At 51.1% G+C, this 27,500-nt stretch overlaps 1 protein-coding gene across 1 annotated transcript in view; it reads left to right on the top strand.

Annotated features, from left to right (window-relative positions):
* LOC137430936 (uncharacterized) overlaps window positions 1–27,500 on the top strand; it is a 194,215-nt gene that overhangs the window by 39,246 nt on the left and 127,469 nt on the right. Inside the window, exons 3-4 of the mRNA XM_078781254.1 lie at window positions 1–12; window positions 1,506–1,620. The exon at window positions 1–12 is cut by the window's left edge and continues 60 nt beyond it. Of these exons, the coding sequence (XP_078637380.1) occupies window positions 1–12; window positions 1,506–1,620 (127 nt within the window). The remainder of the gene's footprint in view (window positions 13–1,505; window positions 1,621–27,500) is intronic.

The following is a 27,500-nucleotide window of genomic DNA, read 5'->3' as shown; positions in this document are numbered from 1 at the left end:
GAGGCACCTTCGGTATGTTTTGGTGTCATGGGAGCGGAGCCTCGTCGGTGGAAACAGTGCCGATCATTGTGCCTTTAACCCCCTCGCACTGTGTGCTGACTGGTGATGGACATTGTAACCTGTTTTGTTTTCACAGAAAAAGTTTTTTTTAAATTCCTTTTGATCATTGTGCTCCCAAAGAACCGTTTTGTAGGTTATCGCAGGGATGCTCTTACAATTCAAACTTGTACAAAGGCGAGTTGTTGTTGAGACCACCTTGACAATGCCATTGATGTCTGATCCTTACCGAAGTGTCTGTTTGTTTGTGTTTTGAATGTAGTTGTTTGTTTTGCTGAGTATTTTGGTGTTTGCCAATTACCAGGTTGGATTGTCGCATCCACTGTACACCTGTTGTCGTTTTAATTGCAGTCTCGGCATTTAAAGATTAGAATTCACAACCTGGTGCAGGTTATTACTGGCTTTATGGCAGGTGTTTGCGCCCGTAGTACGTCGACCATAATACAAACCCTGTAGGCAAGAAACAAACGTATCCATGACGATCGGATAGTCCCGTATCCATGGGTATCCTTCACGTGCTACCTGGGTTGCTAAAGAGGAGTTCACGTTGTACTTAAAGCGAAATATCCGATTTTTCTGTGCTGTGTAGCAAGGTGTTTGACCTATACCTCAAGGTCTAATGGAACACCCCCCTCCCCATTAATGCCTCGACCCCACATTCCCCCACACATCCTGCACGCCCCAAATTGTTCCTCACACATCCTGTTCATTGAACCACAAATCAAAACTGCTTTCCATTGTTTCATCTCCACATTGATGTGGGTTTTCCACATTTACTAAAAGCCTTTTGTCCCAATAGCCGCCGACCTTCATGCTTGGTGCTTTAACTGCTGGTTTGCTACTTCTGCAGGACCGTCAAGTGGCCCCAAAATTGACAAACGTCGCTCTCAGAATTGTCTCAACTTCGGGCTACTTCCTGCTTCAACAGGAGCGAAATTGATGTGTGTCGGACGTGAACATAAACAAGTACCTGCAGGTTCTGATCAAAGCTGTAAACTGGTTCCACCACTTTCACAATTTCCCACAACCATCCCAACAGTATCACGAGGAACACATTGCACTTGGGTTTGTGAAACTATGAAAGAATAAATTAATAAACCATGTTGAATCATTTAATTCATTCACTTCTCCTTGGTTGAACCCGTCTTCCATGTTGTACTTCTCGAATTTCACTCCCATTTTTGTCTCGAGTGTGTCGTCGTACGCCACCAACAACACACCTTACCTACTCAAACCCAACCAATAATTACCTCTCTGTAATCCTCTTGGCTCTTCTAACCTCTTTATTAGGATTTTCTTCCATCTTTTCCAAACTCAACTCTGCCGTTCTCTCCTTAGTTCCCACTCATCCCCATAAAAGCTTCAATCTCAGTGATCTTGAGGCTATTATGAGACATATTGACATTTTCTCTTTTCTGTTCCTTCACCCTGCTCTTGCTTCCTCCCAGATTAACAGGCCCTGCGGGCCAAAGGGATGAAGTTGGGGAAGTTTGTGAGGCGACGTCGATCCGGGCAGAACAACGTGGAAGTCTGGACACAACCGACGAGTCCATCATGCCTGCAGTACGTCCCTCTCCAGTCTACACGCATGTTTTTTTTGTTGTTGTTGTTTGTTTTTTTTTGTATACAAGATCGAGGCTCGTGAAAGAGCGAACATTAATCACACAGAAAGACAAACCGACACATAAAACATATAACATCGGGAGCGGTAGCCAAGATGGGGAGAGAGGGGGAAGGACACAAACACAACATTTGAGAGCAGGGACCGAGAGACATGGAGACATCGAGAGATCTGAGAGAGGGCGAGGGCTTTGGGGGGGGGGGGGGCATGGGAAGGGGGCAGTGGGAGAGGTATAAAACATATGGACACTGCCAGGACTTCCAGGAAAGAAGTTGGAATTTCAAACAAGGTGGATCTGGGGTGAATTAGCGGGGGTAGAAAAGATCAAGGTTTTGGATGGGGGAAGATAAGAGATGGTGGTGAACAGCTGTTTTAAAGACCTGGAGGGAGGAGTGGGATTGAAGGGAGTGGGGGAGTTTGTTCCAGAGGCGGGAGAAAAGAGGAATGAAAGAGTGAAGGTGAGCAGAGAGCCGAGATTTCGGCAGTTTAACCATCAGAGGGTTGCTGGCAGATCTTGTGCGACCTGTAGGAATATTTGGGGAATGTTCTCATCATCATCGCTTTACGGCAGTTTCCATGCTTTCCTATCACATTGTTATGTGTGTATATAAATATATATATAGATATATAGATATAGATATATAGATATATAGATATAGATATAGATATACACTATATATGTATATATGTATATATGTTTATATTTATATATATATATATATATATATATATATTGTTGCGAATATGGAATTTGGCCTCCATATCCGCTTGTAAATATTCCCCTATTTTCTCCAATACTCCCCAACTTTCCCCGATCCCCCATTCCCTAGTCCCATTGCATGTAAATAACAATCAGTAGAGCCGACCTTCCCCTTATTCCCCCATTAAATGTCGTGCCCAGGTCCACCGCACCACACGTAGACAACTTTCGGACATCTTCCTAGTTATTCTTATTCTATGTCAGTTAAGGCCTCGTCTCCATTAATTATGACTCTTCGTTGCACCAGAATGTGATTATATGGCATCAGTAGTGAGTTTAGGACCTTTCCCATACCTCCTTCCATCTTCTTCCCCAACAATTACAACAACAACAGAGGAGATGGCGGCGGAGCGGGGGAGGATGCGTCCTCACACCGGCTCGATTAGCGCCATAGACCATGCGCTCCACGGGGTTACCACGAAGGGGCTCCTTGTCAGCTCCTCGTCAAGGGCGGAGCCTGGTAAACCCCCCGCACGCACCCAATGAGAAGCAACGTGCCGATTCCACGAGGCGGAGCTAACGAGCCGAGGGCGTGTCACTCCCCGCCGGATATACGCGGCCACGCGCCGGATGTGACGTCAGATGCGCCCCCAGCCTGGAGAGAGAAGTCGCCACCCCTCGAGCGCTGCAATACCTCCACCGCATCTCTTAAACTGGACCGTACGTGATCCTGCCCTGAGCCCAGGTGCACCTGGAGCGATCGCTACCCGCTTTCCTTGCCATCAAACCCCGTGTGAGTGAGCCTTGTCCCGTTTATCTGTCGTCTGTTGGGGTTAATATAAGTGTGTTTAAGTGCCCACCTTCCTATGTTTCCCTCTTGTCCCTGTAATCTAAACCTTCCGCATTATTGTAATAACAACCTTTGAGAACCGTATCCCTGGTGTCGTGTCGTATTAATTCCAGCCGTGTGTCTTCTTTTTCCTTCATTGGTCTAGCATAGCGCGATTAGTCAACGTTCGGGCACAATCGGGTAACTTGTGCAGACGTGGTCATACCATAAAACCGCTCGGTAAATAACATCCAAGCCACGTCTGTAACAATTGGTGTCGAGGAGTGGAATTCGAACCCGGGACTAAATTAGTTAGGCCCAAATTTTGGGAGGGAAAATCGAGCCGGAGCGCGTACGGCGCTCGACCGAATCGATTCGGAGCGCGTTTCCCGCGCGAAATTATAACGGCGAAATTTGAATTTGTTTTACGAAAAAAAACAAAAAAAAAACGAATTTTGAAAGTCGCGCTATGGCGGATCAAGACAGCTGGGGTCCGGTAAAGGAGAGTGAGGTAGGGTCGATCCAGGACCAAAATGAGGGACAGGAGGAGAGCGAAGCAGTGAGGGCGGCAGGTTCGCAAAATAGCGCCGTCACGCACGAAGAAGCGGGCGCGCAAAATGGCGCCTCGCTGATCACCGCGCCAGCGACCGTGGCAGCGCCCCCGATGGATTTGAACTCGTTTTGGATACAAATGAAGGCCCTTATGGCCCAGAATTGTGAGCAAATGAGGGCTGATAGAAAGCGATTGGGTGAGCGGTTGGGGAACCGGATGGATGCTCAGGGTGAGCGATTGGGAAACCAAATTGAAGAAATAACGAACCGAATGAGGGCTCGGAGTGAGCGATTGGAGGGCCAACTGGGGGTAATGAGGGACGAAGCGAGGGGTACCGGAGAGGGGTTAGACAACGGGATAAAGGAGGTGAAAAATGGGTTAATGGGGGTAGAAAATAGAATGGCTGCCCAGGAGAATCAGATAGAGGGAGTGAAAAATGGGGTAGAGGGAGAGGAGATTAGAAGAGGTGTGAGTGAGGAGGTCGGAGGAGTGCGCGAGGAGGTGAGGCACTGTAAGGAGCACATGGAGAAGGAGGTGAGAAAGGGGACTGTAAAGTTACAAGGGGGCATAGAGGACCTGACGCAGGAGGTGGAGCAGCTGACGGTGGGACAGACGGAGTTAGTGGAGCAGGTTCAAAGGAACACTGCGGTATTAGGAGGGTTGAAAGCGACACGGAAAGAAGTGGAAGAGGGGGTGAGCGAAATTAAGAAGCGACGGAGAGGGGATAACAAAGAGATAAAAGAGGAGATAAAAGAATTGGTCCAAAGTCTGTGTTTGGATCGTGATGATGTGCTCATTACCCGGATGAGGGATTCGCAGGTGATGGAGGAGAAGCGAAGAGAAAGAGGACCCGGTGTAAGTGGTGACCAATATGGTCGTGCGTATGATGCGCCAGGTGATTTAATAAGCTTGGGGGTCGAGAGAGACCCGGGTGTTCGTGAGAGGCCACTGGTGAAGTGTGTGACAGGTCTGGTGTGCGAAAGAGGAGGTGTGCGAGAAAGTCCGACTCTGGGGTGTGTGAGGAAAAAGTGCATGCCAAGGAGTGAGGGTGTTGGCGAGAATGAGTCGGTCGTAGCGCGTGTGCGAGGGAGCACATGGAAGCGTGCTGTGGTGAGTGTTACAGAGGGTGTGACGGGAGAGTGTGCGCGAGGAAGGTGTGTGACGGACAGGTGCATGGGGAAAGAGTGCGCTGTCAAAGGCAAGGAAGAATGCACACCTGTGGTGAGTGTTACAGAGGGTGTAACTGGAGAGTGTGCGCGAGAAAGGTGTGTGACGGACAGGTGCATGGGGAAAGAGTGCGCTGTCAAAGGCAAGGAAGAATGCACACCTGTGGTGAGTGTTACAGAGGGTGTGACGGGAGAGTGTGCGCGAGAAAGGTGTGTGACGGACAGGTGCATGGGGAAAGAGTGCGCTGTCAAGAGTAAGGGTGAGTGCGCTATCAGGAATGGAGGTGAAAGTAGTGAGAGTGACATGGAGCGTGAGTTAGTTGTGACAGGTGAGCGAGGATGTACACCTGGGATGGAAGGATGCACACCTGGAATGGTAGAGCGTGAGTGGGAATGCACGCTGGAGTTGGTGGTGAGGCACGTGGTTGGGTGTGCGAATGAGAGCACACCTGTGATTGTCACAGAGGAGGTGACCGAGGAGGGGGCGCGAAGCGGTGTATTGGTGAGGTGTGCGAGCAACGAATGTGTGCCAAAGTGTTCGGTGGTCAGGTGTGTGACCAAGGCTGTGAGTGGAATGGGTGTACCTGGGTGTGTAAGGAAGGGTACGAGGAGCATGGGCACAGCTGGATGTGTGAGCAAGGAACGGGCTGCGGGGTGTAAGCAAGCAGGTGAAGCATCGACGGTGACCGGGTTAAAGGTTAGGTCGACTTTTAGCCGAAGCGGGCCCTCGGTGCGTGCCGGGTTTCGCGTGCCGCGAGAACCAGCGGGGATCCGAGCCACGGCGGGTTCGAAAGGACCGCCGTGCGCGATCCGTGCTGGGCCTCGCTTTGAACGTCCGTGCTCCACTAGGCGGAGCGGGCGGCCCGATAGAAAGAGTCGTCATGGCGACCACGTTTTGTTGAGGCATGCCGGCAGGTCGAGATCGGGACATTGGATGGCTCCACGCCGAGGTGATGCGTGGGATCTCGGCCCGGGTAAGCCCCCGTCCCTGCACCGAGTGCCGGACGTATCCAGCCGCTGGCACAAAACAACCAGCATCCATTGCTTGGCTTTACGAAGCCGGGCTTTGGACAGGGATTGGCGCACCGAGAGGTATTAGTGAGTAGACTGGGAGATGAGGTTAGTGTTTTGGACCCAAAATTAGAGAAAAACAAAATTTGATGATTGGCAAGGGATTGGCAGTAGTGATTGGCAGATGATGGGCAGTGATTGGCAAATTTTTAATTTGTTGAAATTTGATGTGCAAAATTGGTAGTGAGAGACCCCCGATGTGGTGGGATGGCAAATCCACCATCCCTCACAAGGGGGGCAAAGGAGCAATAGCTTATGGGGTGTATGGCAGTGAAAACTAGCCCGGGTGGGTTAGGATATGGTGTGTAGGGATCGAGCGAGGATTGACATTAGGTAACGTTAAGGTTAGTTAGTGACTGATACCTGTAGTGGGGAAGCAGGTAGATTAGTGTGGATTATAATGACGAGGGAGCGCAATAGTTAAAGGGACGACTGGGAAGCGCAAGTTTCAGAAGGGAGTAGTTAGCTGAGATGATGCTGTGTGTGTGAGGATTGAACAAGTGTGATTGCACAGGTGTGCAACTGGACAGGTGTGTGGAGCAGTGTATGAGTAGTGAGTGTTGTGGATCAGCGCGAATGCGCTTGGGGAGAGAAGGGTGCAGGTGGCACCAGGTGTGAGAACACAGGTGTGCAGGTACAGGTGTGTGGAGAGAGTTGGAGTGAGTGGTACGGAGTGGTGTGCATGGTGCGAAGGTGTGGATGGGGGAAGAGTGGACCCCTTTCACGAGTACCCGGGGCGGGTAGTGTAAGTGTTAGGTAGAGGGTGCAGGTAAATTGTGGTTGGATATTGGCATTTGTGGTGCGGTTGCAGAATGGTGTTGTGAATGGGTGCATTAGTGTTGTGGAAATGGCTGGGCGTGTAGCCTGTTAGTGTGTGTAGTTGGTTGGGCACTCCACCACTGTGAGGATGTCGGCCAGGTGAGGCCGCAGGTGGGCTCTGGGAGCCGGTAGTTGTGAGTGGGTGCCTGAGGATCCCGGGTGTGGATCGGGCAGCCCAGTGCCAGAGAGGGCACGGAGTGGGGAGAGAGCCAGAGGGCCTTCCCCAGGTAGTTAGGTTAGGGTAAGGAGCAGGTAAGCTCGGAGGCAACTGCAGTGGGGGAGGTGTGCAGGTGGGTAGACCCACTGGGAGAGGTACACGCCGCAGCCCAGAAATTGTGCGAGGGCACCGGGAGATGAATCGGGGGAGTGAGACCCCAAATTGAAAAGCACCACAGTTTGGCCAATGGGAATTGGTTTTTAGAACCCATAGTGTAAGAGGGCCAATGGTTTGGCCGGAGAAAGACCCCGGGTAGTGTAAAGTTGTTAAAGTCATTTAGGAAATAGTTAGGATTGAAGAACCTGTCGCACCATACGCAGCCACTTACCTGTGGTGATGATGATGACTCCACACCTGTGTTTTCTTTGTTTGTGTTGCAGAAATGAGAATTGCTGTTGGATTTGTGAGACGCATCATGACGTGGATGAGACATTGGGGTGATTCCATCTCTCCCTCCCTAGGAGGGACTGATGATGAATTGGTAATGGCAAATTTTGATGTGCAGTTGGAGATGGCAAATTTTGATGAGAGTTGAAAATGGCAAATTTGATTGGTTAGGAGGGAGAGAAGACGAATTTGGTTTATGGGAGGAACGGGGAAGACAGTAGGGATGTTTGTCGATTTGTAAAGTAGATGTTTATGGGTAGTGTTGTGTTTTGTGGATGCAGTAAGGGGTAAGGGAGGGGCCATGTAGGTTACCTGGTGGGGGGGGGCGTACGATAGGAACGTACCTGTCTCACCTGGTTCCCATGTGCCCCCAGTGTGCATCACCTTACATTGCGTGCACTTTTGCGCCCTTACCACCTTACTCACTTGTTTCTTCTTTTGTCTCCCACCTCCGAGGATCTGGCTTTGGGGTAGAGAGAGAGGAGAGAGAGGTGCTGGCTGCGCAGTTGTGGGCCTGCACTTTCGCTGTTTGCTGCCGGGATCGATACACCATATGGACCGCAATGTTTGTGGCCACCCACAATGGACCGCAGTTCGTTTGCGGCCAAGCACCACCCGGGGATGGACCTATGGGTCAACGTGGCACCTATGCCATACAGGTGAACCACTTTTAGTTGACACCAAGTGCACCACAAGAAGAGCAAGAGACACCTGCAGGGTTAGGGGTTGTCGCATTTATTTTTATTCCAATGAACAATGGTGACTGCGCCGATTGGTGGTGGGGTGGTGCTTTTGATGCTCGGGAAGGGTGCTCTGCACGTTATTAAAGGCCGTCGGCCACAGAGCACTCGTGGGTTGGTGTATCGATGTTGGCAAGCGCGCTCTCTCTCTATGCATAACATCTGCATGTGTTCCTCCAAAAACAGGTCCTGGATCGTAGTGTAAATAGCAGCGTAGTCTTGTAAATAATGCTCCCTACCGGCTGTATGTTTAGTTTGAGAATTCTTTCCGGATTCGGTTATCCTGTGGGTGTGTTTCTGTGAGGAGAAGGGTGCAACGTCGCAGGGGGACATATTTACTCATTTGTGAATATCTGTAAAACTGTCGCACTCAGGGTAGAGTTAATAGTAGAGGGAACTACATTGCGTGCCACACTAAAGTAGGTAAAAATTTATCGGGTCGGGACGCCCCGAGGGTAGAGAAGGGTGCAATGTTGCGAATATGGAATTTGGCCTCCATATCCGCTTGTAAATATTCCCCTATTTTCTCCAATACTCCCCAACTTTCCCCGATCCCCCATTCCCTAGTCCCATTGCATGTAAATAACAATCAGTAGAGCCGACCTTCCCCTTATTCCCCCATTAAATGTCGTGCCCAGGTCCACCGCACCACACGTAGACAACTTTCGGACATCTTCCTAGTTATTCTTATTCTATGTCAGTTAAGGCCTCGTCTCCATTAATTATGACTCTTCGTTGCACCAGAATGTGATTATATGGCATCAGTAGTGAGTTTAGGACCTTTCCCATACCTCCTTCCATCTTCTTCCCCAACAATTACAACAACAACAGAGGAGATGGCGGCGGAGCGGGGGAGGATGCGTCCTCACACCGGCTCGATTAGCCGCCATTGACCATGCGCTCCACGGGGTTACCACGAAGGGGCTCCTTGTCAGCTCCTCGTCAAGGGCGGAGCCTGGTAAACCCCCCGCACGCACCCAATGAGAAGCAACGTGCCGATTCCACGAGGCGGAGCTAACGAGCCGAGGGCGTGTCACTCCCCGCCGGATATACGCGGCCACGCGCCGGATGTGACGTCAGATGCGCCCCCAGCCTGGAGAGAGAAGTCGCCACCCCTCGAGCGCTGCAATACCTCCACCGCATCTCTTAAACTGGACCGTACGTGATCCTGCCCTGAGCCCAGGTGCACCTGGAGCGATCGCTACCCGCTTTCCTTGCCATCAAACCCCGTGTGAGTGAGCCTTGTCCCGTTTATCTGTCGTCTGTTGGGGTTAATATAAGTGTGTTTAAGTGCCCACCTTCCTATGTTTCCCTCTTGTCCCTGTAATCTAAACCTTCCGCATTATTGTAATAACAACCTTTGAGAACCGTATCCCTGGTGTCGTGTCGTATTAATTCCAGCCGTGTGTCTTCTTTTTCCTTCATTGGTCTAGCATAGCGCGATTAGTCAACGTTCGGGCACAATCGGGTAACTTGTGCAGACGTGGTCATACCATAAAACCGCTCGGTAAATAACATCCAAGCCACGTCTGTAACAATATATATATATATATATATATATATATATATATATATATATATATATTGTTGCGGTTTTGAGTTTGAGTTTTGAGTTTGAGAATATAGGTTAAATTTCCCCCTCATAGTTAGTCACACAAACAACATGTAGCCTCGCGATAGTTCAGTTATCTCTTAGTATTTGTGAGCATAGTCCTTTTCCTGTGTTAGTTTTGCATTGAGTAGAGTAAGGAGAATAGGTCCTTTCATCGCTTCCATTCTCCTATGCCGCCTCCATCGCCTTACGTCTCTTTGTGCTGCCTTTGGCTTTTTGGCACGAATTAACACGAGGCCGGCCTGGAGGGTCGGGGCGGGACCGAATGAGGGCGACAGAGAAGCTGACGGTAAGCATGAGCCGCCAATCAGGGCTCAGAGGGTGTGGCGGCAGCACTGCGTCACAGGGCGTGGTTGGAAGGTGCGAGAAGGCTCAGGGCGTGGCAAATATAACCCGTCGCGCAAAGCCCCAAGTGAGGACTCGCGAGCAGTAAGAGCGTCGAGCAGCAGTTGAGTGAGGACTCGCGAGCAGTTGGAGGAGTTGAACAGTAAGTGCAGGACTCTCGAGTTGTGAGCAGTAAATTGAGTTACGAGGACTCGCGAGTGAAGGAGCGCTGTGAGTTGGCGGTCAGCAGAGAGCTTTGAAAGATACGGGATCGGCGAAAGACGCGCATGAACCAGGATACGCGCTCGTATGAAAGTGATGCTCGGTTGAGCTTGAGCCGAGCTGCATATAGTGCATTGAGTTACGCGAGTGATAACGCGCTGTGTAACCGCCAGCTGCGCCGAGAGACGCGTACATTCCTTCCTGCCTCATCTGCTTTTGTTCGGGAGACGCGCTACGAGGATCCTTCCACCGCCTGCTTGCCATCATCGCGGGACGTGCTGTGACCGAGGAGAGCCGGACGGGGCCGTTCCTGGACGACCAAGTCGGCGCGTTTGGCCTGAACAGCATCCTGCCTGCATTTCCCTGTGTGAGTGCGAACGGGCCCTTGTCTGGGGTTTATAATAAGACTGATTAAGTGCTGCTCTGTGTCTCTGCATCTACCGATCATTGTACATACTTGTGGGAATAATAATTAAACCTGTGTTCTTCCTTCAATTCGATCGTTCTTGTGATTTCCTCATTGACTAAGCGTGGTACGAGTAGAATCGCTCGAATCGGGTTCCACTTACTAGAAAACTGCACCGACCACGTGGTACTCTATCCGCTCGGTGTACCCAAATCACATGTGGCTCGTGCGAGGCTTGGTTCCCCGCTTCCGTGGCGGCGCAGGGATTTAGGTACGAGCGAGACTTGGTCCCGAAACCCTACCTTGCGTTTGCCCGGAAGAGGCGTTTCCAGTCTCTCGGTTCCGCCAAGCCCAGAAAGAACAAGGGGCTTAATCCCCCCCTCGGTAAGGGTAAGAAGGGCGGCGGAAAACCGTAACAATATAGATATATATGAACAGTCTTGGCATTTAATATGGAATAGATTTTTTGTGGGGGTGAACTTCCTTTTCAAGATTACTTAGAACCAAAAGTTCATTGGAATTATGCTGAAATTATTCTAGATTTTGTTAATGTGACCTTTAAAAGAAACAAAAACCACATTTGACATTTCGAAGCAAATAAATTGATCCTTGAAAGTGATGTAAACTGATATCGAACTCAAATCACGGACAGTACTGTGTTAAACTTCTGGACGTTTTCCAGAAGTATCTCTTTATTTTGCACATTAGCCAAAAATTTTTTTAACAAAAACAAAAGTTAAATTACAACTGGGATTACGGACAGTAAAATTACAGTTCAGTACTTCGTGTAACCCCCACGAGCATTCAGGAGAGCAGGTACACGTTGAGGCATGCTGTTCACGAGATTTGCCAAGGTTTGGACAGGAATCACTTGCCATGCAGTGACAATAGCCTGCTGCAATTCACGCACAGAGGTCGGCTGCTGGACCAAGTTGTCGATTTGACGTGTTAATTCTGCCCACAAGTTCTCGATCGGATTCATATCCGGGGACATGGCAGGCCACTCCATATGCTCTACACCACGGTCAGCAAGAAAGTGTTGGACCATGCGAGCACGATGAGGCCGTGCATTGTCATCTCGGAAGACAAAGTTTCCTCGAAAGGCTGCACGAGCAAATGGAGGCAATGTTTCTTCCAGAATGGCCCTGTACTTGAACTGGTTCAGGTTTCCATTCAGAACAACCAGGTCAGTTTTGCCCCCTGCATGAAAAGCAGCCCAAACGGACACCCCCCCCCCCCCCACCTCCAGCTTGGACTCTTGGCACTATACAATCTTTGTTGTAGCCTTCATGCACTTGTCTGTGCACTCGGACGCGGCCATCTTGACGATATACCAGAAATCGAGACTCGTCACTGAAGATCACGTGATTCCAGTGTTCTGGCGGCCATTGTCGGTGCTCTCTGGCCCACTGCAATCAGCATTGGCGGTGTTGTCTGGTCAGGCTTGGCTTTCTCAGGGGACGCCTGGCACGATAGCCTGCTTGAACCAGTCGTTGGTTGAGTAGCCTTCTGGATACAGGCACATTTGTCAGTTGCTGCCACTCAGCCCTAAGCCGATTAGCTGACTTGGTGCGGCCATTGCGGACTAACCGGTGCAGCTGGCGATCATCCCTCCTTGTGGTTCTGCGGGGACGTCCTGGCCTTGGTATTAGAGTAGAGACACCCCTCTGAGCATTTCGTTTCAGGATCTTTGACACCTGACCTTGAGTGATGCCATACTGCTGAGCAATAGCATGTTGTTTCATGCCGGAATTTCGTAAAGCCACCACTCCATGACAAACAGCATTGTTGAGTTGACGGACCATCTCCAGAGGAAGCGGCAATAACTTTTGTAGACGTGCAGCAGTTCTTTTCCACAAATACAGAACGCAACAACCTTTATATACCCGATTGTGAAGCCAATCGTCAAATGTACCTGTCCGTACATTTTGTCACACCACCTGTGATATAATCCTGTTATTGACTTCTTGCTGCGACAGACAATCAGTTAAATCGTTCTCTGAACAAAGAAATCACCGAAGCGTAAAAGAAACCCACCAGATTGACATACTGAGTTCAGAAAGTAAACCCGTCAAGAAAAAAAAAAAATTCCATATTAAATGCCAAGTCTGTATATATTGTTACAGACACGACTTTGATGTTATGGTGGGCCGAGCGGAATGGCCGCCGTGTCCGCACAAGTTACCCGATTATACTCGAACGTTGACTAAGTCGCGCTATGCTAAATCAATGATGGAAAAGGACACAACGGCTGGGATTAAAATGACACGACACCAAGGGTTCAGTTCTCAAGACCTCCGGAGGAGGTTATATTAGGGCGGAAGGTCAGATTACAACTACAAGAGGGACAGCATAGAAAGACAGGCACTTAGACACACTTATCTTATTCCCTGACAGACGACAGATAAACAGGACAAAAACTGACTCACACGGGGATTGATGGCAAGGAAAGCGGGCAGTCGATGGCTCAAGGTGCACCGTTCTCGGAGGGGGTGCACTGTTCTCGGAGGTACTGCAATACCGGGTCGATACGTGGAGCTCGCTCAGCGCTTGGAGGTGGTGACTGGCTCTTCTTCAAGCTCGGGGCGCATCTCTCGTCACGTCCGGTAAGTGGCCGCGTATATCCGGCGGGGAGTGACACGCCCTCGGCTCGTTAGCTCCGCCCCAGATGGAATCGGCCCGTTGCTTCTCATTGGGTGCGTGCGGGGGGTTACCGGCTCCGCCCTTGACGAGGGGCTGACAAGGAGCCCCTTCGTGGTAACCCCGTCGGAGCGCATGGTCAATGGCGGCTAACCGAGCCGGTGTGAGGACGCACACTCCCCCGCGCCGTTGTTGTTGTAGTTGTTGTTGTAGTTGTTGTTGTAGTTGTTGTTTGGGGAAGAAGATGGGAGAAGGTATGGGAAGGTCCTAAACTCACTACTGGTGCCATATAATCACATTCTGGTGCAACGAAGAGTCAGAATTAATGGAAACGAGTCCTTAACTGACATAGACTAAGAATAACTAGCAAGATGTCCGAAAGTTGTCTACGTGAGATGCGGTGGACCTGGGCACGACATTTAATGGGGGAAAAAGGGGAAGGTCGGTTCTACAGAGTGTTATTTACAGGCAATGGGACTAGGGAATGGGGGATTGGGGATAGTTGGGGAGTATTGGGGAAATAGGGGAGTATTTACAAGCGGATATTGAGGCCAAGTCCCATATCCGCAACATTGCACCCTTCTCTACCCTCGGGGCGTCCCGACCCGATAAATTTTTACCTATTTTAGTGTGGCACTCAGATGTAGTTCCCTCTACTATTAACTCTACCCTGAGTGCGACAGTTTTACAGATATTCACAAATGAGTAAATATGTCCCCCTGCGACGTTGCACCCTTCTCCTCACAGAAACACACCCACAGGATAACCGAATCCGGAAAGAATTCGCAAACTAAACATACAGCCGGTAGGGAGCATTATTTACACAAGACTACGCTGATATTTACACTACGATCCAGGACCTGTTTTTGGAGGAACACATGCAGATGTTATGCATAGAGAGAGCACGCATGCCAGCATCGATACACCAACCCACGAGTGCTCTGTGGCCTTACGGCCTTTAATAATGTGCAGAGCACCCCATCCAAGCACCAAAAGCACCACCCCAGCACCAATCGGTGCAGTCACCATTGTTCAATGAATAAAAATAAATTCAACAACCCCTAACCCTGCAGGTGTCTCTTGCTCTTCGTGTGGTGCACTTGGCCTTCTGGCTTCTTTCAAAAATAAAGAAAGGCGCCAACCGCGTCCATTTCTGTATTGTGGCCTTCAGTGGTGTCAACTAAAAGTGGTTCACCTGTATGGCATAGGTGCCACGTTGACCCATAGGTCCATCCACGGGTGGTGCTTGGCCGCAAAAGAACTGCGGTCCATTGTGGGTGGCCACCAAAATTGCGGTCCATATGGTGTATCGATCCAGGCAGCAAGCAGCGAAAGTGCAGGCCCACAACTGCGTAGCCAGCACCTCTCTCTCCTCTCTCTCTGCCCCAAAGCCAGATCCTCGGAGGTGGGAGACAAAAGAAGAGGACAAGTGAGTAAGGTGGTAAGGGCGCAAAAGTGCACGCAATATAAGGTGATGCACACTGGGGGCACATGGGAACCAGGTGAGACAGGTACGTTCCTACCGTACGCCCCCCCCCCCCCCACCAGGAAACTACATGGCCCCTCCCTTACCCCTTACTGTATCCACAAAACACAACACTAACCATAAACATCTACTTTACCAATCAACAAACATCCCTACTGTCTTCCCCCGTTCCTCCCATATACCAAATTCGTCTTCTCTCCCTCCTAACCAATCAAATTTGCCATTTTCAACTTTCATCAAAATTTGCCATCTCCAACTCAACATCATAATTTGCCATTACCAATTCATCATCAGTCCCTCCTAGGGAGGGAGAGATGGAATCACCCCAATGTCTCATCCACGTCGTGATGCGTCTCACAAATCCTCACAGCAATTCTCATTTCTGCAACACAAACAAAGAAAACACAGGTGTGGAGTCATCATCATCACCACAGGTAAGTGGCTGCGTATGGTGCGACAGGTTCATCAATCCTAACTATTTCCTAAATGACTTTAACAACTTTACACTACCCGGGGTCTTTCTCCGGCCAAACCATTGGCCCTCTTACACTATGGGTTCTAAAAACCAATTCCCATTGGCCAAACTGTGGTGCTCTTCAATTTGGGGTCTCACTCCCCCGATTCATCTCCCGGTGCCCTCGCACAATTTCTGGGCTGTGGCGTGTACCTCTCCCAGCGGGTCTACCCACCTGCACACCTCCACCACTGCAGTTGCCTCCGAGCTTACCTGCTCCTTACCCTAACCTAACTACCTGGGGAAGGCCCTCTGGCGCTCTCCCCACTCGGTGCCCTCTCTGGCACTGGGCTACCCGATCCACACCCGGGATCCTCAGGCACCCACCCACAACTCTACCGGCTCCCAGAGCCCACCTGCGGCCTCACCTGGCCGACATCCTCACAGTGGTGGAGTGCCCAACCAACTACACGCACTAACAGGCTACACGCCCAGCCATTTCCACAACACTAATGCACCCATCCACAATACCATTCTGCAACCGCACCACAAATGCCAATATCCAACCACAATTTACCTATACCCTCTACCTAACACTTACACTACCCGCCCCGGGTACTCGTGAAAGGGGTCCACTCTTCCCCCATCCACACCTTCGCACCATGCACACCACTCCGTACCACTTACTCCAACTCTCTCCACACACCTGTACCTGCACACCTGTGTTTTCACTCTTGGTGCCGCCTGCACCCTTCTCTCCCCAAGCGCATTCGCGCTGATCCACAACACTCACTACTCACACACTGCTCCACACACCTGTCCAGTTGCACACCTGTGCAATCACACCTGTTCAATTCTCACCTGTTCAATCCTCACACACACGGCATCATCTCAGCTAACTACTCCCCTCTGAAACTTGCGCTTCCCAGTCGTCCCTTTAAACTATTGCGCTCCCACGTCATTATCATCCATACTAATCTACCTGCGTCCCCACTACAGGTATCAGTCACTAACTAACCTTAACGTCACCTAATGTCATCTTCGCTAGATCCCTACAATATAACCTAACCCACCCGGGCTAGTTTTCACTGCCATACACCCCATAATCTATAGCTCCTTTGCCCCATCATGGGAAGGGTGGCAGGGATGCCCCCCTTACCCACCGGGCCCATCGCTCACTACCAATTTTGCACATCAAATTTCAACAAATTAAAAATTTGCCAATCACTGCCCATCATCTGCCAATCACTACTGCCAATCATTTGCCAATCATCAAATTTTGTTTTTCTCTAATTTTGGGGCCAAAACACTAACCTCATCACCCGTCTACTCACTACTGCCTCTCGGTGCGCCAATTCCCGTCCAAAGCCCGGCTTCGTAAAGCCGAGCAATGAATGCGGGTTGTTCCGTGCCAGCGGCTGGATGCGTCCGGCACTCGGTGCAGGGACGGGGGCTTACCCGGGCCGAGATCCCACGCACCATCTCGGCGTGGAGCCATCCAATGTCCCGATCTCGACCTGCCGGACTGCCTCAACAAAAAGTGGTCGCCATGACGACCCTTTCTATCGGGCTGCCCGCTCCGCCTAGTGGAGCACGGACGCGGCCGTTCAAAGCGAGGCCCGGCACGCACCGAGGGCCCGCTTCGGCTAAAAGTCGACCTAACCTTTAACCCGGTTACCGTCGATGCTTCACCTGGACGCTTACACCCCGCAGCCCGTTCCTTGCTCACACATCCAGCCGTTTCCATGCTCCTCGTACCTTTCCTGACACACCCAGGTACCCTCATTCCACTCACAGCCTTGGTCACACACCTGACCACCGAACACCATGGCACACATTCGTCACTCGCACACCTTACCAACACACCTCTTCGCACCCCCTCCTCTGTCACCTCCTCTGTGACAATCACAGGTGTGCTCTCATTCGCACACCCTACCACGTGCCTCACCACCAATTCCAGCGTGCATTCCCACTCACGCTCTACCATTCCAGGTGTGCATCCTTCCATCCCAGGTGTACTTCCTCGCTCACCTGTCACAACCAACTCACTCTCCTTGTCACTCTCACTACTCTCACCTCCATTCTTGACAGCGCACTCACCCTTACTCTTGACAGCGCACTCTTTCCTCATGCACCTGTCCGTCACACACCTTTCTCGCGCACACTCTCCCGTTACACCCTCTGTAACACTCACCACAGGTGTGCATTCTTCCTTGCCTTTGACAGCGCACTCTTTCCCCATGCACCTGTCCGTCACACACCTTTCTCGCGCACACTCTCCCGTCACACCCTCTGTAACACTCACCACAGGTGTGCATTCTTCCTTGCCTTTGACAGCGCACTCTTTCCCCATGCACCTGTCCGTCACACACCTTTCTCGCCCACACTCTCCCGTCACACCCTCTGTAACACTTACCACACCGCGCTTCCATGTGCCCCCTCGCACACGCGCTACGACCGACTCACTCTCGCCAGCACCCTCACTCCTTGGCACGCACTTTTTCCTCACACACCCCAGAGTCGGACTTTCTCGCACACCTCCTTTTTCGCACACCAGACCTGTCGCACACTTCACCAACGGCCTCTCACGAACACCCGGGTCCATCTCGACCCCCAAGCTTCTTAAATCACCTGGCGCATCATACGCACGACCATATTGGTCACCACTTACACCGGGTCCTCTTCCTCTTCGCTTCTCCTCCATCACCTGCGAATCCCTCATCCGGTTAATGAGCACATCATCACGATCCAAACACAGACTTTGGACCAATTCTTTTACTTCCTCCTTTATCTCCTTCTTATCCCCTCTCCGTCGCTTCTTAATTTCGCTCATCCCCTCTTCCACTTCTTCTAATTTCTGCTTCACCTCTTTTATTCCCCGGTACGTCTCCTCAAGCTCGTCCTCCAAGGCTACCTTGACCGTTTCCATGTGCGTCCTCACCTGCCGGTCCTTCGTCTCCATTACCTCTATCACCTCGTCCAGCCTCGTTGTCAGTCCCTCACGTACCATCTGACATTCCCTCTTCGTCGCTACCAAGTCATCTTTTAGTTCTTTCTGTGTCGCTTTTAAACCTCCTAATACCGCAGTGTTCCTTTGAACCTGCTCCACTAACTCCGTCTGTCCCACCGTCAGCTGCTCCACCTCCTGCGTCAGGTCCTCTATGCCCCCTTGTAACTTTACAGTCCCCTTTCTCACCTCCTTCTCCATGTGCTCCTTACAGTGCCTCACCTCCTCGCGCACTCCTCCGACCTCCTCACTCACTCCTCTTCTGATCTCCTCTCCCATCACTTGCATCTCCTGCCCAGATGCCACCCTCATCTGCTCCATTTCCTCCCTGTGAGCATCCAGTTTGGTTTCTACCCCCATTCTGACCCCCTCTATCTGCTGCCCCATTTGGTTAACTTCCCTTTCCGCTTGGTCCCTCATGTCCCTCAATTTGCCTTCCATCCTGTTTTCTAACCCCTCTAACCCATTTTTCACTCCTTCTATCTGATTCTCCTGGGCAGCCATTCTATTTTCTACCCCCATTAACCCATGTTTCACCTCTTTTATCCCGTTGTCTAACCCCTCAAAATTATTGTCTAACTTCCCAAATTTCTTGTCTAACTCCTTAAAATTATTGTCTAACTTCCCAAATTTCTTGTCTAACTCCTTAAAATTATTGTCTAACCCCTCACTGGTACCCCTCGCTTCGTCCCTCATTACCCCCATTTGGTTTCCCAACCGCTCACTATCAGCCCTCATTCCCACCATTTGTTCCATAAGGGCCCTCATTTGCAGGAGGAAAAGGTTCGAATCCACCAGGGGCGCTGCCACGGTCGCGGGCGCCGCGACCAGCGAGGCGCCATTTTGTGCGTCTGCTACCCTCGCTGCTTCGCTCTCCTCACGTCCCTCAATTTGGTCCTGGACCGACCCTGCCTCACTCTCCTCTACCGGACCCCAGCTGTCTTGATCCGCCATAGCGCGACTTTCAAAATTCGGGTTTTTATATTTTGTAAAACACAATCAAATTTCGCTGTTATAATTTCGAGCGCGTAAACGCGCTCCGGGTCCAATCCCACTCCTGACACCAATTGTTACAGACACGACTTTGATGTTATGGTGGGCCGAGCGGAATGGCCGCCGTGTCCGCACAAGTTACCCGATTATACTCGAACGTTGACTAAGTCGCGCTATGCTAAATCAATGATGGAAAACGACACAACGGCTGGGATTAAAATGACACGACACCAAGGGTTCAGTTCTCAAGACCTCCGGAGGAGGTTATATTAGGGCGGAAGGTCAGATTACAACTACAAGAGGGACAGCATAGAAAGACAGGCACTTAGACACACTTATCTTATTCCCTGACAGACGACAGATAAACAGGACAAAAACTGACTCACACGGGGATTGATGGCAAGGAAAGCGGGCAGTCGATGGCTCAAGGTGCACCGTTCTCGGAGGGGGTGCACCGTTCTCGGAGGTACTGCAATACCGGGTCGATGCGTGGAGCTCGCTCAGCGCTTGGAGGTGGTGACTGGCTCTTCTTCAAGCTCGGGGCGCATCTCTCGTCACGTCCGGTAAGTGGCCGCGTATATCCGGCGGGGAGTGACACGCCCTCGGCTCATTAGCTCCGCCCCAGATGGAATCGGCCCGTTGCTTCTCATTGGGTGCGTGCGGGGGGGTTACCGGCTCCGCCCTTGACGAGGGGCTGACAAGGAGCCCCTTCGTGGTAACCCCGTCGGAGCGCATGGTCAATGGTGGCTAACCGAGCCGGTGTGAGGACGCACACTCCCCCGCGCCGTTGTTGTTGTAGTTGTTGTTGTAGTTGTTGTTTGGGGAAGAAGATGGGAGAAGGTATGGGAAGGTCCTAAACTCACTACTGGTGCCATATAATCACATTCTGGTGCAACGAAGAGTCAGAATTAATGGAAACGAGTCCTTAACTGACATAGACTAAGAATAACTAGCAAGATGTCCGAAAGTTGTCTACGTGAGATGCGGTGGACCTGGGCACGACATTTAATGGGGGAAAAAGGGGAAGGTCGGTTCTACAGAGTGTTATTTACAGGCAATGGGACTAGGGAATGGGGGATTGGGGATAGTTGGGGAGTATTGGGGAAATAGGGGAGTATTTACAAGCGGATATTGAGGCCAAGTCCCATATCCGCAACAATATATATATATATATATATATATATATATATATATATATATATATATATATATATATATATATATTGTTACGGACACGGTTTAGATGTTATTTACCGAGCGGTGGTATTGCCGCGACCGAACGGTTATTCCCCGACTAGACCCCGATTCCACCCAGACGTTGACCAAATCGCGCTATGCCAAATCAATGATGGAAAGGACGCGACGACTGGGAAAGAGGAAACGACGCAAGGGGTACAGTTCTCAAGACCTCCGGAGGAGGGTATAATTACAGTGGTGGAGAAAAGGGGGTAGATTACACGGCAGACTGAGGTAAAAGACACAGAAGAGATGGGCACTTAATTACCGTCTTATCTTATCCCAGACAGACCACAGACAAACGGAACAAGGCGGACTTACACAGGGATTGATGGCAGGAAGGGACAGGTAGTTCGATGGCGCAAGGTGCACCTTGGCTCGGGGACAGGATAAAGCACGGTCCAGTCCAGAAGATGCGGGGAGGCCTCACAGCGCTCGGAGGGTACGTCTTGCTTGCTCCAAGCTCAGCGCGCATCTGACGTCACCTCCCTCTCCCTGCGCATGCTCAGCGGGGAGTGACATGCCCTCGGCTGGTTGGCTCCACCCCACTGGGGCCGGTCCGCCGCTTCCATTGGGTGCGGGGGTTACCGGGCTCCGCCCTTGATGAGGAGCTGACAGGGAGCCCCTATTTGGTAACCCCGTCGAGCACATGTTCGATGGCGGCTCGTTGGGAAGGCCTGATGCCCTCCAACACCCCCTACCAACCAAGCCGGAGTGAGGACGCGCACTCCCTGCGCTCGTTGTCGTTGTTGTTGTTGAACTGTGAGGAAGAGCTGCGGGGAGGTATTGGGAGGTCCTAAACTTCCAACAGTGCCATACAAATTACAATCACATTCTGGTGCAACGAAGGGTCAGAATTAATGGAAACGAGTCCTTAACTGACATAGACTAAGAATAACTAGCAAGATGTCCTATAGTTGTCTTACATGAGATGCGGTGAACCTGGGCACGACATTTAATGGGGGAAATAGGGGGAGGTCGGGTCTACAGAGTGTTGTTTACAGAAAATGGGACTAGGGAATGGGGGATTGGGGATAGTTGGGAAGTATTGAGGAAATAGGGGAATATTTACAAGCGGATATGGATGGATGCAAATCCCATATCCGCAACATTGCACCCTTCTCTACCTCGGGGCGTCCCGACCCGATAAATTTTTACCTACTTTAGTGTGGCACTCAGATGTAGTTCCCTCTACTATTAACTCAACCCTGAGTGTGACAGTTTTACAGATGTTCACAAATGAGTAAATATGTCCCCCTGCGACGTTGCACCCTTCTCCTAACAGAAACACACCCACAGGATAACCGAATCGCGAAAAGCATCCTCAAACTAAACATACAGCCGGTAGGGAGCATTATTTATACAACACTGATATTTACACTACGATCCAGGACCTGTTCTTTGAGGAACACATGCAGATGTTATGCATAGGGAGAGCACGCATGCCAGCATCGATACACCAACCCACGAGTGCCCTGTGGCCCTACGGCCTTTAATAATGTGCAGAGCACCCCATCCAAGCACCAAAAGCACCACCCCATTACGCACAGTCAGCACCATCCGGTGCACCAATAAAGTGTTCAATAACAATGCACCATCAAGTGTCCATGGTCACCGGTGGTGTCGCAGCCAGCCGATGTTCTGCCGCTGGTCTTGCCTTCATGGAGTGCACTTGGCCTTCTGGCTTCTTTAGAAATAAAGAAAGGCGCCAACCGCGTCCATTTCTCAATTGTGGCCGTCAGGGGGGCCAACTAAAAGTGGTTCACCTGCATGGCATAGGTGCCACGTTGACCCAGAGGTCCATCAACGGGTGGTGCTTGGCCGCAAAAGAACTGCGGTCCATTGTGGGCGGCCAGAAAAATTGCGGTCCATATGGTGTATCGATCCAGGCAGCAAGCAGCAGAAGTACAGGCCCACAACTGCGGAGCCAGCACCTCTCTCTCCTCTCTCTCTGCCCCAAAGCCAGATCCTCGGAGGTGGGAGACAAAAGAAGACGTGAGTAAGGTGGTAAGGGCGCAAAAGTGCACGCAATACAAGGTAATGCACACTGGGGGCACATGGGAACCAGGTGAGACAGGTACGTTCCTACCGTACGCCCCCCCCCCCCCCACCAGGTAACCTACATTTCCCCTCCCTTACCCCTTACTGTATCCACAAAACACAACACTACCCATAAACATCTACTTTACACATCAACAACGTCCCTACTGTCTTCCCCGTTCCTCCCATAAACCAAATTCGTCTTCTCTCCCTCCTAACCAATCAAATTTGCCATTTCCAACTCTCATCAAAATCTGCCATCTCCAACTCAACATCAAAATCTGCCATCACCAATTCATCATCAGTCCCTCCTAAGGAGGGAGAGATGGAATCACCCCAATGTCTCATCCACGTCGTGATGCGTCTCACAAATCCAAACAGCAATTCTTCTCTCCTGCAACACAAAACAAAGAAAACACAGGTGTGGAGTCATCATCATCACCTCAGGTAAGTGGCTGCGTATGGTGCGACAGGTTCATCAATCCTAACTATTTCCTAAATGACTTTAACAACTTTACATTACCCGGGGTCTTTCCCTGCCAATCCATTGGCCAACTTACACTGTGGGTTCTAAAAACCAATTCCCATTGACCAAACTGTGGTGCTTCTCAATTTGGGGTCTCACTCCCCCGATTCATCTCCCGGTGCCCTTGCACAATTTCTGGGCTGCGACGTGTAGCTCTCCCAGCAGGTCTACCCACCTGCACACCTCCACCACTGCAGTTGCCACCCGAGCTTACCTAGCTCCTCACCCTAACCTAACTAACTGGGGAAGGCCCCTCCTGGCTCTGTCACCCCTCGGTGCCCTCTGGCACTGGGCTACCCGGGTCCGTCCTCCGGATCCTCGGGCCCCATCCACAACAACTACTACCGGCTCCCAGAGCCCACCTGCGGCCTCACCTGGCCGACATCCTCACAGTGGTGGAGTGCCCAAACCAACTACACACACTAACAGGCTACACGCCCAGCCATTTCCACAACACTAATGCACCCATCCAAATATCATTCTTCCACTCGCACCACAGATGCCAATATCCAACCACAATTTACCTATACCCTCTACCTAACACTTACACTACCCGCCCTGGGTACTCGTGAAAGGGGTCCACTCTTCCCCCATCCACCCCTTCGCACCACGCACACCACTCCGTACCACTTACTCCAACTCTCTCCACACCACTCATTCTCTGCTCCATATATTCCACACACCTGTACTTGCACACCTGTGCTCTCATACTTGGTGCCGCCTGCACCCTTCTCTCCCCCAAGCGCATTCGCGCTGATCCACAACACTCACTACTCACCATGACACTCATCCGCAATGCTCTCTCATTCATCACTTGTACACTCACACACACCTCGGAGCATTGCCTCACCGATGCCTCATTTGAAGCTGCTCACCAGCACTTCCATTCATACTGCATCATCTCCTCTGTCTACTCCCTTCTAAAACTCGCGCTCCTCCGTCTTCCCTTACACTCAGCGCTCCCACGTCATTATCAAACACACTAAACTACCTGCGTCCCCACGACAGGTATCAGTCACTATCTAAACCTTAACGTTACCTCATGTCATCTTCGCTAGATCCCTACACACAATATCCTAACCCACCCGGGCTAGTTTTCACTGCCATATACCCCATAATCTATAGCGCATTTGCCCCCCAGTTTGTGAGGGATGACAGAGTTGCCATCCCACCACATCGGGCATCTCCCACTACCAATTTTGCACATCAAATTTCAACAAATCAAAAATTTGCCAATCGCTACCCATCATCTGCCAATCATTACTGCAAATCCTTTGCCAATCATCAAATTTTGTTTTTCTAATTTCGGGGCCAAAACACTATCCTCGTCATTACAGTCTACTTACTAATGCCTCTCGGTGCGCCAATTCACTTCTAAAGCTCGGCTTCGTACAGCCAAGCCATGAATGCGGGTTGTTTGGTGCCAGCGGCTGGATACGTCCCGCATTCGGTGCAGGGAAGGAGGTTTACCCGGGCCGAGGTCCCACGCACCATCTCGGCACGGAGCCATCCCATGGCCCGATCTCGACCTGCCGGAATGCCTCAACAAAAAGTGGTCGCCGTGACGACCCTTCCTATCGGGCTGCCCGCTCCGCCTAGTGGAGCACGGACGCGGCCGTTCAAAGCAAGGCGCAGCGTGGATCGCGTACGGCGGTCCTTTCGAACCCGCCGTGGCTCGGATCCCCGCTGGTTCTCGCGGCACGCGAAGCCCGGCACGCACCGAGGGCCCGATTCGGCTATAAGTTGCTCTAACCGCTAACCCGGTTACCATCGATGCCTCACCTGCATGCTTACACGCATACGCTACCCCTTTCTTGCTCATACATCCAGCCGTTTCCCTGCTCTTGGTCATTGCACCTTCTCTTACACACCCAGGTACACTCATTCCACTCACAGACTTGGTCACACACCTGACCACCGAACACCTTGGCACACATTCGTCGCTCGCACACCTCACCAACACACCTCTTCGCGCCCCCTCCTCGGTCACCTCCTCTGTGACGATCACAGGTGTGCTCTCACTCGCACACCCAACCACGTGCCTCACGACCAACTCAAGTGTGCATTCCCACACACGCTCTACCATTCCAGGTGTGCTTCCTTTCTCACCTGTCACAACCAACTCATGCTCCGTGTCACTCTTACTACTCTCACCTCCACTCTTGACACCGCACTCACCCTTACTCTCGACAGCGCACTCTTTCCTCATGCACCCGTCCGTTACACACCTTTCTCGCGCACACTCTCCCGTTACACCCTCTGTAACACTCACCACAGGTGTACACTCTTCCTTACTTTTGACAGCGCACTCTTTCCCCATGCACCCCAGAGTCGGACTTTCTCGCACACCTCCTTTTTCGCACACCAGACCTGTCGCGCACTTCACCAACGGCCTCTCATGAACACCCGGGTCCATCTCGACCCCCAAGCTTATTAAATCACCTGGCGCATCATACGCACGACCATATTGGTCACCACTTACACCGGGTCCTCTTTCTCTTCGCTTCTCCTCCATCACCTGCGAATCCCTCATCCGGTTAATGAGCACATCATCACGATCCGAACACAGACTTTGGACCAATTCTTTCACTTCCTCTTTGATCTCTTTCTTATCCCCTCTCCGTCGCTTCTTAATTTCGCTTACCCCTTCTTCCACTTCTTCTAATTTCTGCTTCACCTCTTTTATTTCCCGGTGCGTCTCCTCAAGCTCGTCCTCTAAGGCCACCTTGACCGTTTCTATGTGCGTCCTCACCTGCCGGTCCTTCGTCTCCATTACCTCTGTCACCTCGTCCAACCTCGTTGTCAGTCCCTCACGTACCATCTGACACTCTTTTTTAATTACCCCTACATCCTTTTTCATCTCCTTCTGTGTTGATTTTAAACCCTCTATTACCGCTGTGTTCTTCTTTACCTGGGTCCCCCAACTCCTTTTGTCCCACTGTCAGCTGTTCTACTCCCAGCGTCAACTCCTCTGTACCACCTTGCAATTTTACAGTCCCCTTTCTCACCTCCTTCTCCATGCGCTCCTCACAGTGCCTCACCTCCTCGCGCACTCCTCCGACCTCCTCACTCACACCTCTTCTGATCTCCTCTCCCATCACTTGCATCTCCTGCCCAGATGCCACCCTCATCTGCTCCATTTCCTCCCTGTGAGCATCCAATTTAGTTTCTACCCCCATTCTGACCCCTTCCATCTGCTGCCCCATTTGTTTAACTTCCCTTTCCGCTTGGTCCCTCATGTCCCTCAATTTGCCTTCCATACTGTTTTCTAACCCCTCTAACCCCTTTTTCATCCCTTCCATTTGATTCTCTTGAGCGGCCATTCTGTTTTCTACCCCCGTTAACCCATGTTTCACCCCTTCTATTTGATTCTCTTGAGCGGCCATTCTGTTTTCTACCCCCGTTAACCCCTCCTGTATTTCCCCTAATCTATTGTCTAATCCCTCTATTCTACTCCCTAATCCTCCGATCTGGGCCCCCATGTCCTCCCTCAATTTCTCGCTATTGGACCCCATTACCCCCATTTGCTCACTCTGAGCCTCTATACTGTTTTTCAAACCTCCAATTTGGTCTCCCATTTGTCCCATAAGGGCCCTCATTTGCAGGAAAAAAAGGTTCGAATCCACCAGCGGCGCTGCTACGGTCGCGGGCGCGGTCGCCGTAGCCATGTGCGAGGCGCCATTTTGCGCGCCCGTAACCTCGTGCGCGAGGACGCCATTTTGCGAACCTGCCGCCCTCACTGCTTTGCTCTCCTCCTGTCCCTCAATTTGGTCCTGGATCGACCCTGCCTCACTCTCCTCTACCGGAACCCAGCCGTCTTGATGTCCCATAGCGCGACTTTCAACATTCGGGTTTTTTGTAAAACAAAATCAAATTTCGGTGACTTATAATTTTGAGCGCGTTAAGCGCGCTTCGGGTCCGTATCTCACTCCCGACACCAATTGTTACGGACGCGGTTTAGATGTTATTTACCGAGCGGTGGTATTGCCGCGACCGAACAGTTATTCCCCGACTAGACCCCGATTCCACCCAGACGTTGACCAAATCGCGCTATGCCAAATCAATGATGGAAAGGACGCGACGACTGGGAAAGAGGAAACGACGCAAGGGGTACAGTTCTCAAGACCTCCGGAGGAGGGTATAATTACAGTGGTGGAGAAAAGGGGGTAGATTACACGGCAGACTGAGGTAAAAGACACAGAAGAGATGGGCACTTAATTACCGTCTTATCTTATCCCAGACAGACCACAGACAAACGGAACAAGGCGGACTTACACAGGGATTGATGGCAGGAAGGGACAGGTAGTTCGATGGCACAAGGTGCACCTTGGCTCGGGGACAGGATAAAGCACGGTCCAGAAGATGCGGGGAGGCCTCACAGCGCTCGGAAGGGA

The sequence above is a fragment of the Myxine glutinosa genome, chromosome 7, assembly GCF_964187855.1.
Source record: "Myxine glutinosa chromosome 7, kmMyxGlut1.1, whole genome shotgun sequence".
Classification (NCBI taxonomy): Eukaryota; Metazoa; Chordata; class Myxini; order Myxiniformes; family Myxinidae; genus Myxine; species Myxine glutinosa.
Note: the sequence above shows the minus strand (reverse complement) of the source record. Positions and strands in the feature narration are given on the sequence as shown.